This window comes from Bos grunniens, chromosome 2 (assembly GCF_055505025.1).
Source record: "Bos grunniens cultivar Pamir isolate PY7600 chromosome 2, Bosgru_T2T1.0, whole genome shotgun sequence".
Taxonomy (NCBI): domain Eukaryota; kingdom Metazoa; phylum Chordata; class Mammalia; order Artiodactyla; family Bovidae; genus Bos; species Bos grunniens.
Window position 1 is genome coordinate 103,331,369 of NC_141166.1, and position 16,165 is coordinate 103,347,533.

Here is a 16,165-nt window from a genome sequence, read left to right on the forward strand (position 1 = left end):
ATGAAGTGATGGAACCAGATGCCATGATCTTAGTTTTCTGAATGTTGAGTTTTAAGCCAACTTTTTAACTCTCTCTTTCACTGTCATCAAGAGGCTCTTTAGCTCTTCTTTGCTTTCTGCCATAAGTGTGGTGTCATATCTGCATATCTTAGGTTATTGATATTTTTCCTGGAAATCTTGATTTCAGCTCCTGCTTCATCCAGGCCATATAGCTCCATAGGCTCAGCAATATTGAGCACTGTTAGCTCTAAATATTTTCTATACATTATCTGACAGAAATTTTGGAGTAAATTCAGTGATCAGACAGTAACATACTATTTAATGAGCCAACAAAAATTAAAATGAATACCAAGTTTTATTATACACAGGAAATATGTACTTAAGTGGAATATAATCTGACAAGAGGAACCAAAGTTTTGGAAAATTCCATGAACAGAGAAGCCTAGTGGGCTATACAGTCCATGGGGTCACAAAGAGTCTGACATGACTGAAGTGACGGAGCATGCACGCACACATGCACCAAAGCTTTTTAAGGTACAAAGTTACCATTTTACTCAGCAATTATATTTCTAGATGTACACAGTAAGGAAAAATTAGTATGTTTTTATAATTGTAAAGACTTAGAAGTGTTAGTGATCAATAATAAGATATTGTTGGTCATATGTTACTTCCTTCAATGTAACACTTTGTGAATATTGAAATAATTTATAGACTTGCCATGTAATACATATTATACAATCATTAAAACACATACCTGTTCAGGATAAATTTTTCAGTGAGGGAAACAGGATAGAATTTGGTATAGTTAATGCTATTCTGATCATGTAAAAAATGGGTGTGCACATATGTAAGTGTATGTGTGCGTGTGCATTATTTGTATAGAAAAATTATGGACCATATGCATGCCATGATTTCAACAACGGCTATCTCTGAGGTTCAAGATTATGTCTTTTATTCTATTTGTTCTCTTATTTTCTTTCTTTTTTTTTTTTTTTTTGACAGTGGAATTAATCCACTTTGAGAGAGAGTTAGAGACATGAAATCCTTGCTGACTGAAATCCTGTGTCAGGATATGACTGATGAAGTGTCTGCTGATACCATACAGACCTTACAATCTCAATCCATGACTCAGAATTGGGACAAAAGAATTAAATGTGTTTGGAGACACATGTAAGTACAAGGCTGTTTTCAGTGTGTGAAGAAAGATAGCAGAAAAAGACATCAGAATAACTGCAAGATTGCTGAGAGAAATAGCAATAACCTCAGATATGCAGATGCCATGACCCTTATGGCAGAAAGCGAAGAACTAAAGAGCCTCTTGATGAAAGTGAAAGAGGAGAGTGAAAAAGTTGACTTAAAACTCAACATTCAGAAAACTAAGATGGCATCTGGTTCCATCACTTCATGGCAAATAGATGGGGAAACAATGGAAACAGTGAGAGACTTTATTTTGGGGGGCTCCAAAATCACTGCAGATGGTGACTGCAGCCATGAAATTAAGATGCTTGCTCCTTAGAAGAAAAGCTATGACCAAACTAGACAACTTATTAAAAACCAGAGACATTATTTTGTTAACAAAGGTCCATCTAGTCAAAGCTACGGTTTTTTCAGTAGTCATGTACGGATGTGAGAGTTAATTATAAAGAAAGCTGAGCGCTGAAGAATTGATGCTTTTGAACTGTGGTGCCGGAGAAGACTCTTGAGTGTTCCTTGGACTGTAAGCAGATATTATTCAGTACTGATTTGAAGGACTGATGTTGAAACTGAAACTCCAATACTTTGGCCACCTGATGCGAAGAACCAACTCCTTGGAAAAAAACTCTGATGCTGGGAAAGACTGAAGGCGGGAGGAGAAGGGGACAACAGAGGAAGAGATGATTGGATGGCATCACGGACTCAATGGATATGAGTTTGAGTAGGCTTCAGGAGTTGGTGATGGACAGGGAAGCCTGGTGTGCTGCAGTCCATGTGGTTGCAGAGTTGGACGTGACTGAGCGACTGAACTGAGCCGACCTGAAGCTTTTATAAATATTTTATCATGTATATTCAACTAACAAGATGCATGGAGAGCTAGGATGGCTTACAAACCTGCATTTATTATTATAAGCATATGTAGACATATTCTCCCTTTTACTGACCTGTGTTTGCCCCCACCAGAATCAACTGACTGTGCAGGCATTAAGGATTTATCTGGACTGTCCTGACCACCTCTCTCCTTCTAGGTGAACCAAAGAAGCCTGAGTAGTTGTCTTATCTTTTAGAAAAAGCTACAGGTTATTAAGTATTAAAAGAAATTGTATCATAAAATATAAGCTATACGGCAGCAAATTAAGCCACTCAACTAATAAACAACATATGTTGGTAATTTTTACATTTCTCATATCTAGATAAAGGTTGTTGAATGAGAGAGACTTCTCTAGAATGTGCTATCTGACATTTTCATCAGCAAACAAGTATATTTTTTTGGTTCTTTAAATTTATTTTTTTGCTCTCCTTCCATTTCTTTCCCTTTTTAAAATAAGTGCATTGATAAGTGCTTTCAGACAGTTTGACTCTGAGTGGAAGAGACAGACATAGAAATAAATTATTACAAGGTAATTTCATAGGTGTTCTTGTAGAGACAATGGGAAAAAAATGTTAAGACAAGTTGGCTGAGAAATTTAGAGATCATATAAAGGAGAGGATGGCAGCCTTTGGGAGGAGCTGGGACGCATAAGACAGTAGGGTGTATAGTAGAACTGAGTCTGACGTTTGGCCCAAGATGAAAAAAACTGGAGATGTTTTAAATAAAACAAGGATTCTTCATGCCAGTAAATTTATGATTCCCCTGTTAAATATTTTGGTAAATTTCATTAAATCGCATAGTTTTGCCAAGAATAAAACCTTCCTTGTACGAAGGAGAGAGGATAAGAACATAATAGGGCTTCTGCTCCTGAATCACACTACCACACACGTTTCCTTCTGGACCTTCTGGATAAATACTGGACACATAGTAGCTGAGGGGTGTCCTTCAGTACAAATGTCCCCAAACCTAAGTTGACAGTCCAAAACAGAGACACTTTTAAGAGCAAAAAAAGAGCACCATTAATAACAATGCAAAGATTATAAGCACACAATAACTATCCTCACCCTACCGAAATCGAATTATATGCCAGATAAAGATTCATGCTGAATGATGGTCCTATTTAAAATACAAATTGCCCAGGATGAAGTTTGCTTCATTCATTCACCCTTTGGTGAAAATTAATCAGATACACACCTCATACCACCAGTAAGAATCTATAATTAATAACTAGAATTAGGACACGTAGGATGTGGTAAAGTTTAAAAGTATAAAATATTTGGAGGCAGCAAAGTTTGCAAGCATAGAAAATTCTAGATTTTAAATCTCAACTCCACTTTGCCCAGTGATCATCAGTTCTCTACTCTGAACTTTATTTTAATCTGTAAAATGGGATATCTACTCCCAGAGCTGTCATGAAAATTAGATAAAGTAATTTATATAGTCAGTCAAAGAAATGGAACTTGATTAATCCTTTGGGAGAAGATCTATATTGGGTGAAGGACGATAGTTCATATACTACAACCAGGAAAATTAAAACCCAGAGTGCACAACTCTGTGTATAAAAGACTAAAATAAATGTATAGCTAAACATCAACTGATTAACATGATTAAAGAAAATGGGTGGTGTCCATAGAAATTTTTAGCAAAAGCAGAAGAAATTTTAAGTAATTTAGCTAAGAGAAATAAGTCGGAACCTGATTAAAATTATTCACACAACATACAATTTTGTTTGGCTCTACTATTGATTTTATTGAATTAATGGGATCTTAATTATACCCTAAGGATATATTCAAAACACTTAGGGCTCTGATTTCAATATGAGATCTTTTCTAACACAAATAGTGTTCCTTTTTTTTTTTTTTAAACATATAAGCACCTTGTTTAGTTTTTTTTCCTAGATTTCATTCTTTATTTGATCCTTGAGAAATTGATTATGAAACCACCATCAATTTTATACTTTAATTTTTTTCATCATGCCCACCAGCTTGAGTCATTAATACAGATTTCATGGATTAGAAATACAAATGGTATTTTTAACACAGAGGTTAGTATGAGAAGAGATTTTTAATGACAGAAGGTCATTTTAAGTTGTCTTGAACCCATGCAGTTATTACGTGTTTCTCAAAAGCAGTATTTCAAACAACAAATAAGAATTAATGTCCTATCAAAACAATGAATGACAATAGAAATGCTCCTAATGATTCTCAGGAAGGAAGAAAAAAAGGAGACAATAAAACCAGCAATGGTGAGATTCCACCTGCTGTTTTCTGACTCTTCATCCTGGAGGAAAAAATCAGGTAAACAAAAGCAGGGTGGCCTGGGCAGCCTTGCCAGGCTCACCAGTGTGGTTCAGTTTGAAATTATTTTACAAACTGAGTGCAACTAAGTGCCAAAATGCACCCCAATCCTCTCTCACTTCTTCCAAATTCTTGCTCACCAAGCGCCAGTCCAGGCTATTTTACCCTTTTTAGAAGTAAATGTAGGACTTCCTTGGCGGTGCAGTGGACAGGAATCCGCCTGACAATGCAAGGGACATGGGGTCTGATCCCCAGTTGGGTGAGGTCCCACATGTCATGGAGAAACTAAGCCCATGTGCCACAACTACTGAGCTTGTGCTCTGGAGCCCACAAGTCACAACTACTGAGCCCAAGTGCCACAAGTACTGAAGCCCAGATACCCTAGAACCAGCAAATCATAACTACTGAGCCCCCGTGCTGCAACCACTGAAGCCCGTGCACCTGGAGTCTATGCTCTGTAACAAGAGAAGCCAATGCAATGAGAAGCCCACACACCACAAGTAGAGAGAAGCCCTCACTCCTTGTACCTAGAGAAAGCCCTCATGTAGCAACGGAGATCCACCATAGACAGAAGTAAATCAATGAAGAGAAGTAAAAAGTAGTGTGAGACACTCCACCCAACAGTGGAAACCACACACAGGAGAGCTTGTACACACACGTGTCCATTTAACAGACTAAAGGGCACAGGGGCTGCCTCTGTCCTAATTTAAACTGTCACAGAAAGACTGCTTTGGTTTTTTCCAATTAGATATTTTACATAAATTATAGAAGCAAGAGGACGATACGAAATAGTCACGGCAATAGAAGGCTGGTACTCGGTTTTCTTGTAACCCATCTGTGACAAGTGGCAATTTGACCTTCCTAATTGTTCAGTAATAGGACAATTTCTTCACTATGGTGATTAATGTCTTACTGCTGCCTGATTCTATTGCTTCTTGGTGGTTCTATAATTTTGCTAAATGTAGACAGCAGAGTCGGAGAAGGCGATGGCACCCCACTCCAGTACTCTTGCCTGGAAAATTCCATGGACAGAGGAGCCTGGTGGGTTGCAGTCCATGGGGTTGCTGAGTTAGACATGACTGAGCGACTTCACTTTCACTTTTCACTTTCATGCATTGGAGAAGGAAATGGCAAGCCACTCCAGTGTTCTTGCCTGGAGAATCCCAGGGACGGGGGAGCCTGGTGGGCTACCATCTATAGGGTCGCACAGAGTAAAGAGAGAATGTGTTCATTTGACAGTAACAATTAAGAATTATTATTTATATTTTAATAAGCTAACTTTAGATTTAACACTCATTGACTGACCCTGAAATTGAGCTTCACTGTCAATTAAGAATTCTCAAGGAAACAGTGAGGAATGAGATGTTCTACTAGGTTTAAAATGCCAGTACTATCTAACTTGTAAGTTCCTGCGGGAACTATGTGAAACACAGCAATGAATTCAAGTTAGAGGAGAACTTTGGCTGCTATACAGATATAATTGGAGACACTAGTAAGCATCATTTTGATTTACTGGTGACTGAGTGACATGGGTAACTATTGATTATTACTACTAATTATTGAGAATTCCTGATCAATAGCTTATCATTTTTACTAAATATTTTTCTAGCTATCAGCATAGCTACAGACTATGAAGGTTATTTAATAGCTTATTAAGCAAAGAAACAGGTCCATTAATATAACAATGTTGAAAATTGTTCTTAACACTTTAGAAGTATTCTTAAGAAGATAAGAAAAATCAAAACATCACACTTTCCCTTTAATTACACTTTTCACAACCTCTCCTGATGTTGATCTGTTTCTTGTTTCCCCAATTCTATGGTTCCATTTCTAATCCTCTCTTCATTCTTTGTGTGAATGCTAATTGAGCACATAGTTCATACCAGACAGTTTTCCATACATTCTGAACTTAGAAATTAATAAGACTTGGCATTTTCTTTGAATGAGCTCAAAATTAACAACGACATATAATGACACGTAGCACATTCTGGGTGCTACACTGGAGTTGAGAACCAAGGGTGGGAGAGTTGCAGCGGTTCAGGAATAAATAGAAGGAGGCATCAGAAGACTTGTTTTAATCTGCCTTTGGAAAGATGATAATGGTTTCTTTAGGGTGAGAAGCTGAGGGAAAGATAATCTAATCATTGGGACTTTGTTTATTATAGATAAAGGAAGACTTCTGAAGGGTGAACAAGGCTATGGTGACATAAAAGGGCATGGCTTCTTTGAGAAACTCTTGAGCAGTGAAGTATTATGGGAACATAAGATTTATAAGAAAAACAAAGTTGCCAAGATTCAATTAATTGATACTTATCAAGCACAGTTTATGGGCAAGAAACCATACTAGGAATAATGCCATGTACTTTGTTCTATATAAAACAATCAATCAGCCTAACAAAGTAGATGTTATTTCCAAATATACAACAGAAAAGGATATTGAGGCACCAAGAAGGTAATCTTGATTGAGTTCACCTAGTAACTGTCAGAACTGGGAATCCACCTAGTTCTCTAAACACACTCTACTTAAAAACCCAAGTGAATTCACCTCTGAAGGCAACAAGTATTAAAGAGTCCAGAACTTTATTTGTGAAAGTTTAAAGGAGTTAAGATAGATTTTTAAGCCAAATTATGACCTGAATACGTTGAGCTGAAAATATGAAAAAGTTTTTAAAGGCTTGGGCATCATCACTTAAGTGTGACTTGCTAAGTTCATCTCTGTGGGGTGTAGGGTTCTCCTAAGGATAATAAGAGCATGTATCTTACAGGATTGTTGTATTCATTATTTAGTATATGAAATTCATTTACAGGGATGCCTGACTCTGATAATTATCACTGTTTATTTCAGAAATAGCTCTCTGCTGGTATACTGGAGAATGAATTGCAAAGGGAGGGAAGCGTCTGTTCTCCTCTAGAAGAAGGATGAAGAGGGCTTCAACAGGGCACTTGGCAGTGATGGGAATGTAGGGTTGTCATTAGGAAATGTTTCAAATGTAAATAGTGAAAGGAATTAGTGAACAATTGGTTTAGGGAGAAGAGAGAGAGGAAACAGCAGAAAATGACCCTGAGGTTTCTAGATTAGATGGCCAAATGAATGTTGATGTCTTAACATCTCATACTCCAAACCGCTACTTTCCTGTGAATCAATTATTCTAGGACTCTCTCTGCCACTGACTGCCAGTAATTGATTTAGTGACTATTTATAGCCAAAAAATAAAAATGAAAACAACATTGGAAGCCAATAGAAGCCAGAGAAATTAGTTCCTTCCACTAAATCTAGCATATGCCTACAGCCCTAAGCTGACCCTGTTCTCAAGCCCCTTGAGTGAGAAAGTAACTGAGCAGTTATTTCTCAGGCTGGCAGATAATTCAGCTTCTTTTCAGCACCAAACCTGCTTAGAGGTAAACATCGCACACCCAAATTTTTAGGATATTTTGTTTTCACTTGGAAAATGAAGTAAAGTTTTCAAACTATGAGGAGGAGTATTGAGAAATCTTATTTTATCAACAAATACAATTGATCAAATCTAAATTCTATAAAATAACTACTGCTAAGTCACTTCAGTCGTGTCCAACTCCCACCGTCCCTGGGATTCTCCAGGCAAGAACACTGGAGTGGGTTGCCATTTCCTTCTCCAATGTATGAAAGTGAAAAGTGAAAGTGAAGTCGCTTAGTCGTGTCCGACTCTTAGTGACCCCATGGACTGCAGCCTACCAGGCTCCTCCATCCATGGGATTTTCCAGGCAAGAGTACTGGAGTGGGATGCCATTGCCTTCTCCTTCTACTTCTCCTTCTACTCGAGTCTCCTTCTACTAGAGTGTATGAAATATACTCTTTGCAACCCCAAGGACTTTAGCTATCTATAGAATTTCCTAAGCAAGAACACTGGACTGGGTAGCCATTCCCTTCTCCAGGGGATCTTCCCAAGCCAGGGATTAAACCTGGGTCTTCTGCATTGCAGGCAGATTCCTTACCATATGGGCCACTAGGGAAGCCCAATGAAATTTAGATATATAAAAGAAAAATGTAGTTTATGTTACTCTTGTTACTAAATACTATTGGACAGAACAGAAAAATGTACAAACTGAAAATTTAAATGAACACCAAAACAAATTCTAGGCAAGATGCTCCCTGGCAAACTTTATTGTTGCTTGAATTACACACACACAAAATATGCTTCAATTTTTCTCTCAAAACTACCATCTTTATCTCTACTACACAATTCAGGAATTAAGAGATCTGAATATTGGCATGCAATATAACTTTATAAAGCTATTATAAAATTTATTCTGAGCTATTAAAATTTTAACTAAACTTCACTGCTTCTTTAATAAGTCTGTATTATGCACAAATAAAAAATAAGAGGAAATATACAAGTTTATTTTAGCTTTGAGGAATAGAGAAAGAATGGTAGTTAACCCTAAGTTGTTTTCTTCATTAATATAAAAGCGTCTTCATTTTGTAGTCTATGTAGTCTTTTTTTCTTTAAAAATAATTTAAGAAAACATCTTGGGATTTAGAAGATAGAAATGAACTTTAGTCACCCTATGATAAAAACATCCTGAAAGTAGAGATAAGGTTGGATAATCCTTCGCATCTCCTCCTACTATTTCTCAGGTGCCTGGAGAGTGGTGGCACTCAGTGTGCATCTTCACTTTTACTCCTAACAACATAGCATTTTCCATAAGGTCTTTTCAAATAATTCTTAGACATGGTAGATTCAGTGTTACCAAACCAAAACCTTTCTTAGAGTTGATTTGAATCAAATGATACCTCTGGAACTTTATATGACTGGGCTTCCCTGGTGGCTCAGAGAGTAAAGAATCTGCCTGCAGCACAGGAGATGGGAGTTTGATCCCTGGGTCAGGAAGATCCCCTGAAGAAGGAAATGGCTACCCACTCCAGTATTCTTGCTTGGAGAATTTCAAGGATAGAGGAGCCTGGCGGGGTACAGTCCATGGGGTCACAAAAAGTCAGACATGACTGAACGACTTTCACACTTTTCACAATATGACTAGTGCCCTGTCTGTATCTGGTCCCCGTGTAGATCAGGAAAAGACTTCCCTCAGCCCTTTCTCATCATTTAGTCCTTTAGAAGCAAAACAAAGAAAGCGGCATTTCTGATTTGCTAACAACAACAACAACAAAAAAAACTGCCTTTGCACTATGTCTGAAAGTATAGTGGCAAAAATACAGAAATACTCTAACCTCTAAAAATAATGCATTTCAAGTCCTATTTTTCTACCGAGGTAAGACCTTTACTTCTTTTGGAGAAATTTACTTTGATCTTTCCAAATGTTTAGAGTGGCTTGATAATTTAAGGTAAAAATTACATATGTAGATTTGATGGAAATGGTTTAGCACTTCAACTAGCCAGCTCTGTTCCACGACACACCCCAAACCAGATGAGCAATAACTTAAAGGATGACCAACTAAATTGTTCTTCTGTTACCTTACCACTAACATCATCTCCAAACTATGAATGGGTTAATAATTGAAGTGTTTGCTATTTCTCAATCACTTTTGCTAAAAAGGTATTTTTAAAATGCACATATTATGCTATTAAAATACATACTTGTCCTTATGTAAGCTTCAGCATAATTATAGTTTTGTATAATTAGAGTTTTATGTCAAAAGATTTACAGCTTTATCACCTCAAGCAATATTTCACAGCTGCCAAGAATGATTTATGCAATAATGACTTAAGCTGTAAAATAGAATCCTCAAAGGAAGGGCTGTCAAATATTCCTACTGCAAATAACCAGGTTTATAAAAACTGATATTCTGGTAAACAGCAAGCCCAGTTGTACCTGGTTAAAAAAAAAATCACTGGAAGGAGTATGGTAGGAAGCACTGCTTCACAATGGTGACCATGTGGCTCACGCACACCTAATCCACATGAACTCATCACCCAGATCAAAAGTTTAAACTACTTATGAGCCTCTGGGCCACTTTGGGAAACAATCTTTCAGAAATAAGGCTATGCTCTTATTTTTGCTACTCCAATGTGAGTGAATGGAAAAAGTGGAAAACAGTATATCTCAACTTTTTGTTCAATTTGCTCATTGTGCATACTGCATCACAATTCATATCCCAGTGAAGTGCTAAATAAAGAATAAGTAAAGGAGGCATTTACCATATATTCTTAAGAAACCAAGAACCTGTCAAAAGTAAATGACTTCAATAATAAAGATTTAGGGAAACTTTCGGAAACAAACCAATGAAAATGTTAGTGCTTGTCCTTCCCTACTTTTATAAATGTAGAGCTGGCTGGCACGTCTCTAAGAGACGAGACTTTCAAATCATTTGAACTTCACAAGCTCTAACTGATTTTTTAGTTGCCATGTGAATAAAACCAATACACTCAGAAGATTCTATTCAAGGCAGTTGTATTAGTAGCAAAAACACAAGTTGATTACATTCAAAGAAATTAAGTCTGACTGTGTCTTCTCAATTTACAAAGGTCATTCAAATTAATATTTTTCTTTGGGGGAAAAAAAAAGCGTGGCCCATCACCTCATGTTCCCCAAATCAAAAAAAGCAAAATAGGCAGCATTTGTCATTGATTCTAAAGATACTCAAGTCCTTGTAGACTGAGTCACATGTGAAAATGAAGCCAACAGAATCAAAATTATCAACAAAAGTTGATATTTATATGTCTAAACAAGCTTCCAAATAAAGACTCCTTGTCTAAAACAATATTTTAATTCATTATAACCAAGCAATCACTGATAGAAAGATTTGCATTAGTCAATGTACCAGCATCTTCACTGTAGAAATTTTTACATCCATGTTTGTGATTCCACATTAAAATGCTTTTTAAAATTGTTTTGAGACCATTTTATACGGTCACATTGTACAAAATAAACTAGGCTTCAAAACATTACCATTTTACTTACAGCTATTAGTAACACTTTTTCTATCTGAAAATATAATTTGAAAATTATAGTTATCTATATAGTCCAGATTAATTATACACTTAAATTCTGTAAGCTGAAAAAATTCTGAAATGTACCAGAAAATATTATGACCAATACACCGTACAGTAACCACAATACAGACAGTGGGGACATCATGACAGATATTCATAAGAGCAAAATGTCAAGACATTCAAATTATTCCAAAAGTCCAAACTGTTGGCATCACATGCACACACAAAGAAGATGAGCTGCATTTGGGTAGTGAGAGCTTCTGTCCAAGAAATGCTTTCAAGACAACAGAGCAACTGGGCTATTTCTAGCATGCCAACCCTCCTGATTAAAAAGTAGCGGGGAAGAGAGAACTTTAAAAAACTCTATTTGATTGATAATGATATAACTGGTTTCATTCCAGATTAATCCAAAGTTATACAGACCTGTTCCAGTCATACTTTGTTACTCATACCCATTCAAATTGATGCTAAGGATAATCTAGTAATTTAATAATTGTATGTTTCTATCATGAAATATTTAATTATAAGAAAATAGGAGGAAGAGCTAAACCTTTTCCCTGTTAGAATGTATCTTACCAAATGATGAGTCATTATAACATATCACTCATTTATAAACTTCAAGAGTTACCTAAATATCTGATGAGATAACCCTCTGCCTCACTGATTTCTAACAATAGAATTTAAAAATGATAATGCAATATCAACAAATCTTATAACATTCATTTTTAATCTATTTGCCTTTAAGCTTCAAATTGTCAGATATCACTAAGTGTATACATGAGAAAGTATATACTTTAAATGGGTATATCTGAATACTTATACATATAAGTTCATATATATATATATAATATATTTAAAGAATGCATGCCCACTAAATGTGTATCTCTTTGAGAACTATTAGAGGTCTAGTGTACTTATGCTCCCAAAGCAATCCTAAAAGGAGAAGTGCCCTTGAAGTGGAGGTATGACCTTAAGTTTCAGATGCCAGTTTTGCTGCAGCTGTAAAAATGAATACCAATAATTCTACATATCATAGTTCCTTTTCTCCATTTCTTATTTTGGAACAAATCTTGAATACATGAATAGACTGTTATTTGAATATACATAGGTTTACTAGACCAGTTTTATAAGTTCCTATATGTCATCCTTAATCTTGCATAAAAAGCATCAAAAGAAACAAAAGGTGTTGCCTATCAAATAAAGCTGAAGAGCTAAGAAATACCTGTAACTATAACAGTTTTAGTTTCAGATAGGCATTTTTCTGTAAGACTTTACTTTGCCTGTAAGTCCTTACTTGAAATAAAACTCTGTATTTCTCTCCAGCCAAATGCATATCAACACAACCAGTAAATTACTAGCCTTTATTCCTTAAGGAACAGTGAGACTGATTTATGGCGTTTTGTCTTCAGTGACATTAAGTTATTGCACTTTTGAAGAGTACAGAGTACTCATTCAAAAACGAAATTGTACCTACTATCCACTGAGGACAGTCTCCACATTCCTTGATTCCTGCAACACTATAAACAAATTATGTATCTTCAACTGACTATTTGGGGTTTCTCTGCCTATGAACTCTCAGTAATCAACTGTCAAAATTTCATTTCAATGGAATAAGACACAAGGAATCCTAAATAGATCAACTTTACCATTTTTGTGGTAGTAGGTGACTTCCACTTTCCTCTCCTCTGACCCCAGCAACGCCTGGGCAATTTGAGCAACATCATGCCTCTTGGTCTCGGGCCCATGGAGAAAGTCACAGGTGCACGGCTTTTGCATGACATCTGGCCTGGAGAAACCAGTCATCTCACAGAACCCATCGTTGCAGTAGATGATGGCACAGTTCTGCACTCTGGCATTTGCGATGATAAATTTCTTATCTGGAATAAGAAGAGAGTATGGTATTGTTTACAAAGCTTCCTCAAGATTCTTATAAACAGTGAAACAATTTGTTGCATAACAGGAAAACTGAAATGCAGGTACTTCCCAAATCACTAACTGCCTGGACACAGACACCCTAAAACTGAAATGAATGGTCCCCTGAGTAGTTTTAACAAAATGTACTAAGAAGCTTTTCTTCAAATTTGGAGAGTATCATTTCCCAAATAGTTTAGTTCTCAAGCCCTATAACTCTCTTTGGTCCTAATGAGCACTCAGACAAGCAGCTGGCACACTGATATTTCCAGAATGCCATTGAACTGAAAGGTAAATATTTTCAAAGCCCAAACACTGAAGCATCCTGTAGCTGTCAGGTTCCTCACTTCAACCTTGGCCCTCAGAGTACAACTTTCTTAAAGTAGTTATTATTCCTGGATTTGGCTTTTCTCTAGCTCTCTAAGGCATATGACACACATCATGTTAAAAATAACAAATCCTGAAACTACTAGCCATGAAACTATTTCACAGTAATTAGCAGTTCAATAATGCAGAAGTTCACCTTTTCATAATATATATCACCCAGAAGACAAAAATATTTACACACACACAGTAAATATCATGTTAACTACCTTTTCACTTTTACTTTGGTGACCTCACATTTTTGTGTAGTAGTAGGGACTTTAATACAAAGGGCTTCTTAATTTTGATCATAGATTATATTTACTATTCCCAAATAAAATATGAAGCAGGATATACAAGTTTCTTTTGAACACAAGGTACCATATCCTCTCTCCACTAAATGCAGCACCAAAATAACTGCACAATGTACAAAAGTAAATGTGTGTTAATGGAGTTTAAAGGAAACGTCAGATATAAATTAACTAGTGTAGGATCCAAAATCAATATATTTGTATAACAATAATTTATTCCCTATAATTAGTACACATGAGAATATTAAATTTCTCTGCATTCAGTCTTTGTGGGATTTACTTACTACAGTTTAATTTTTAAATTTTTAGTGGAAATTTAAGGGGGTAATAAAGGGACACAAATATTCTTCAAATAATGAACTGTTTGCCTCAGGAATCAACATGGATCAGATACTGCTTTCCCCAAATTCTCCTGCTTGGGATTTGCATGGATTCGATGCAAAGTTTAGCTTCTATAAACTAGCAGCAAGCAAGCATCCCTGTCACACCACAGCCTTGCAATATAACCGAAGTAAAATACAGCTTGCCTAGACATTTACATCGCTGCTATCATTTACATTCCTTCGTTCCCATAGTGTGTTCTGCCCTGCTCCTGACTTTCAAAAAGTCTACAATAAAACAGCCACGAAATTTAAACCCGTTACACTAGTACGTTCCCTTTAAGATAGTAGAAGAGTAGGACATTAAGTAGCAAGGCAGATAATGGAGCAGTGGGAGAGGAGGATCAAATTGCCTCCTATAATGGAGACCATAATCTAAAATGTAAATCAAAATTAATATCACGGGGAGAACACTTGCGCTGCCATTTGAACCTCCTGGCTCCGTTTCACAGTCTCTAAACTTGACGGAGCCCCGAGTCTCCTCAGCTTGGAAGCGGCAGACGCCAAGTGCACTATCAAAGCGAAAAGCGAGCGAGAGAGAAGAGAACAAATGAACTTACTTTGCCCTTCAAATTTCCGTATGATGGTCCCCAAAAATGTGTTTTGTGGTGCCACGTGCCCCCTGCGAACAGGCATGTTGACCCCGGTCTTCCGAGGAGCGCTCCCCGCGAGCTCCGGAGTTCTCCCGGGATCTCTCCTCGGCTAGAGCCCAGGCCAGCGCGCGAGCCGCTCTTTGTGGCAGAGCATCCTCTTTTGAAACCAGAAATCTCTTCCCATTAGCACCACTTCTAGACACCCGCTTTCCCTACCGGAGTCCAATCCATTCCCCTCACCTTCTGGAGGGGACCTCGCACCGGACTGCCGCGGGTGAGAGGGTTTGGGGGTGGGGAGAGGGAAGGAGGCGGGGTGAGGGGAGGTGGCGGGGGAGGGAAGGAAGGAGGGGAGCGGTGGGGTGGGGGTGGGGAGGGGGGCGGGGAGTCACAAGGGCAATCGATCTGTTTCTCTTCTCCCAAACAGCGTCAATTTCCCAGTGCAAATGGGCTTAACCTGGCGGTTGCCCAGAGCTGTAAGGATAGCTGGAGGGGCGGGGGGGAGTGGGAGGTGGGGGAAGAAGGGGGCTGGGATGAGAGACTTGTGCAGCTTTTGCAGGAAGAGGAGAAAGAAAAGGAGGCTGGGGGGGGGGGGAGGGCGGGGGGGATGGTTGACGTTTCTATCCCCGCCCTCTCCCCCTACACACACACACACACACACACACACACACACACACGCTCCCTTTATCCAGGCAGCTTGGGCGCCGCCACAGCTCGGATTACTCAAGCGTGCTTTAGAGGAAGCCAGCCAAGAAATCTCCAAAACTCAGTGACAAACAGCTATACTGGGAAGGTGATCTCTGAGGCCACCAGCCACAGGGCCCCATTCCTGAGCTCCTCACGCCGCAGTAGCTAAAACACCCTTAGCTGTAAAGAAAAGACAGGTGGGAAAAAACAGTTCCTGGGTGAAGCTTTGGTGGCTCGAAGCTTTGGTGGCTCTAAGCTTTGGTAGCTCAGGAGGTTGAAGACTGAGGATGAGCCACTTAAGGGTGCAGGTTTCGCTTTGGGGAGCAGCTCGGATCCCTGGGCTCGGCGGCGGAGGTGGGCGCTGAAGCCTACGCTGAATTGGCACTCCTGTCCCAACCCGGCGCTGAGCCGCGCCTCCGAAAGACTGGAGGCTGCTGGCTCCGCCGCTGAGCATGCCCAGTTTCACTGCTTGAGCCCCTGAGGAGTTGCAAGACTTGGGGTTGATTAGGTCTCTCTCGGAGGCTGCGAGAAAGACAGGAAAGCCAAAGACTGTGCAAGCAACTGGTACAAATCAAGGAAAGAGTTTGAAATGGGTGAGGCTGGGCAAGAGGGGGAAAGAACAAAAGGTGGGT

General features: G+C 38.4%; 1 protein-coding gene across 2 annotated transcripts in view; it reads right to left on the minus strand.

Annotated features, from left to right (window-relative positions):
• KCNH7 (potassium voltage-gated channel subfamily H member 7) overlaps positions 1-15,195 on the minus strand; it is a 527,402-nt gene extending 512,207 nt beyond the window's left edge. For both annotated transcript variants that reach the window (XM_086370020.1, XM_086370012.1), the window contains exons 1-2: positions 14,817-15,195; positions 12,938-13,168 (exon numbers count right to left, since the gene is read on the minus strand). In XM_086370020.1, the coding sequence (XP_086226146.1) occupies positions 12,938-13,168; positions 14,817-14,892 (307 nt within the window). In that variant the 5' untranslated portion in view covers positions 14,893-15,195. The remainder of the gene's footprint in view (positions 1-12,937; positions 13,169-14,816) is intronic.
• Positions 15,196-16,165: the final 970 nt, after the last annotated feature.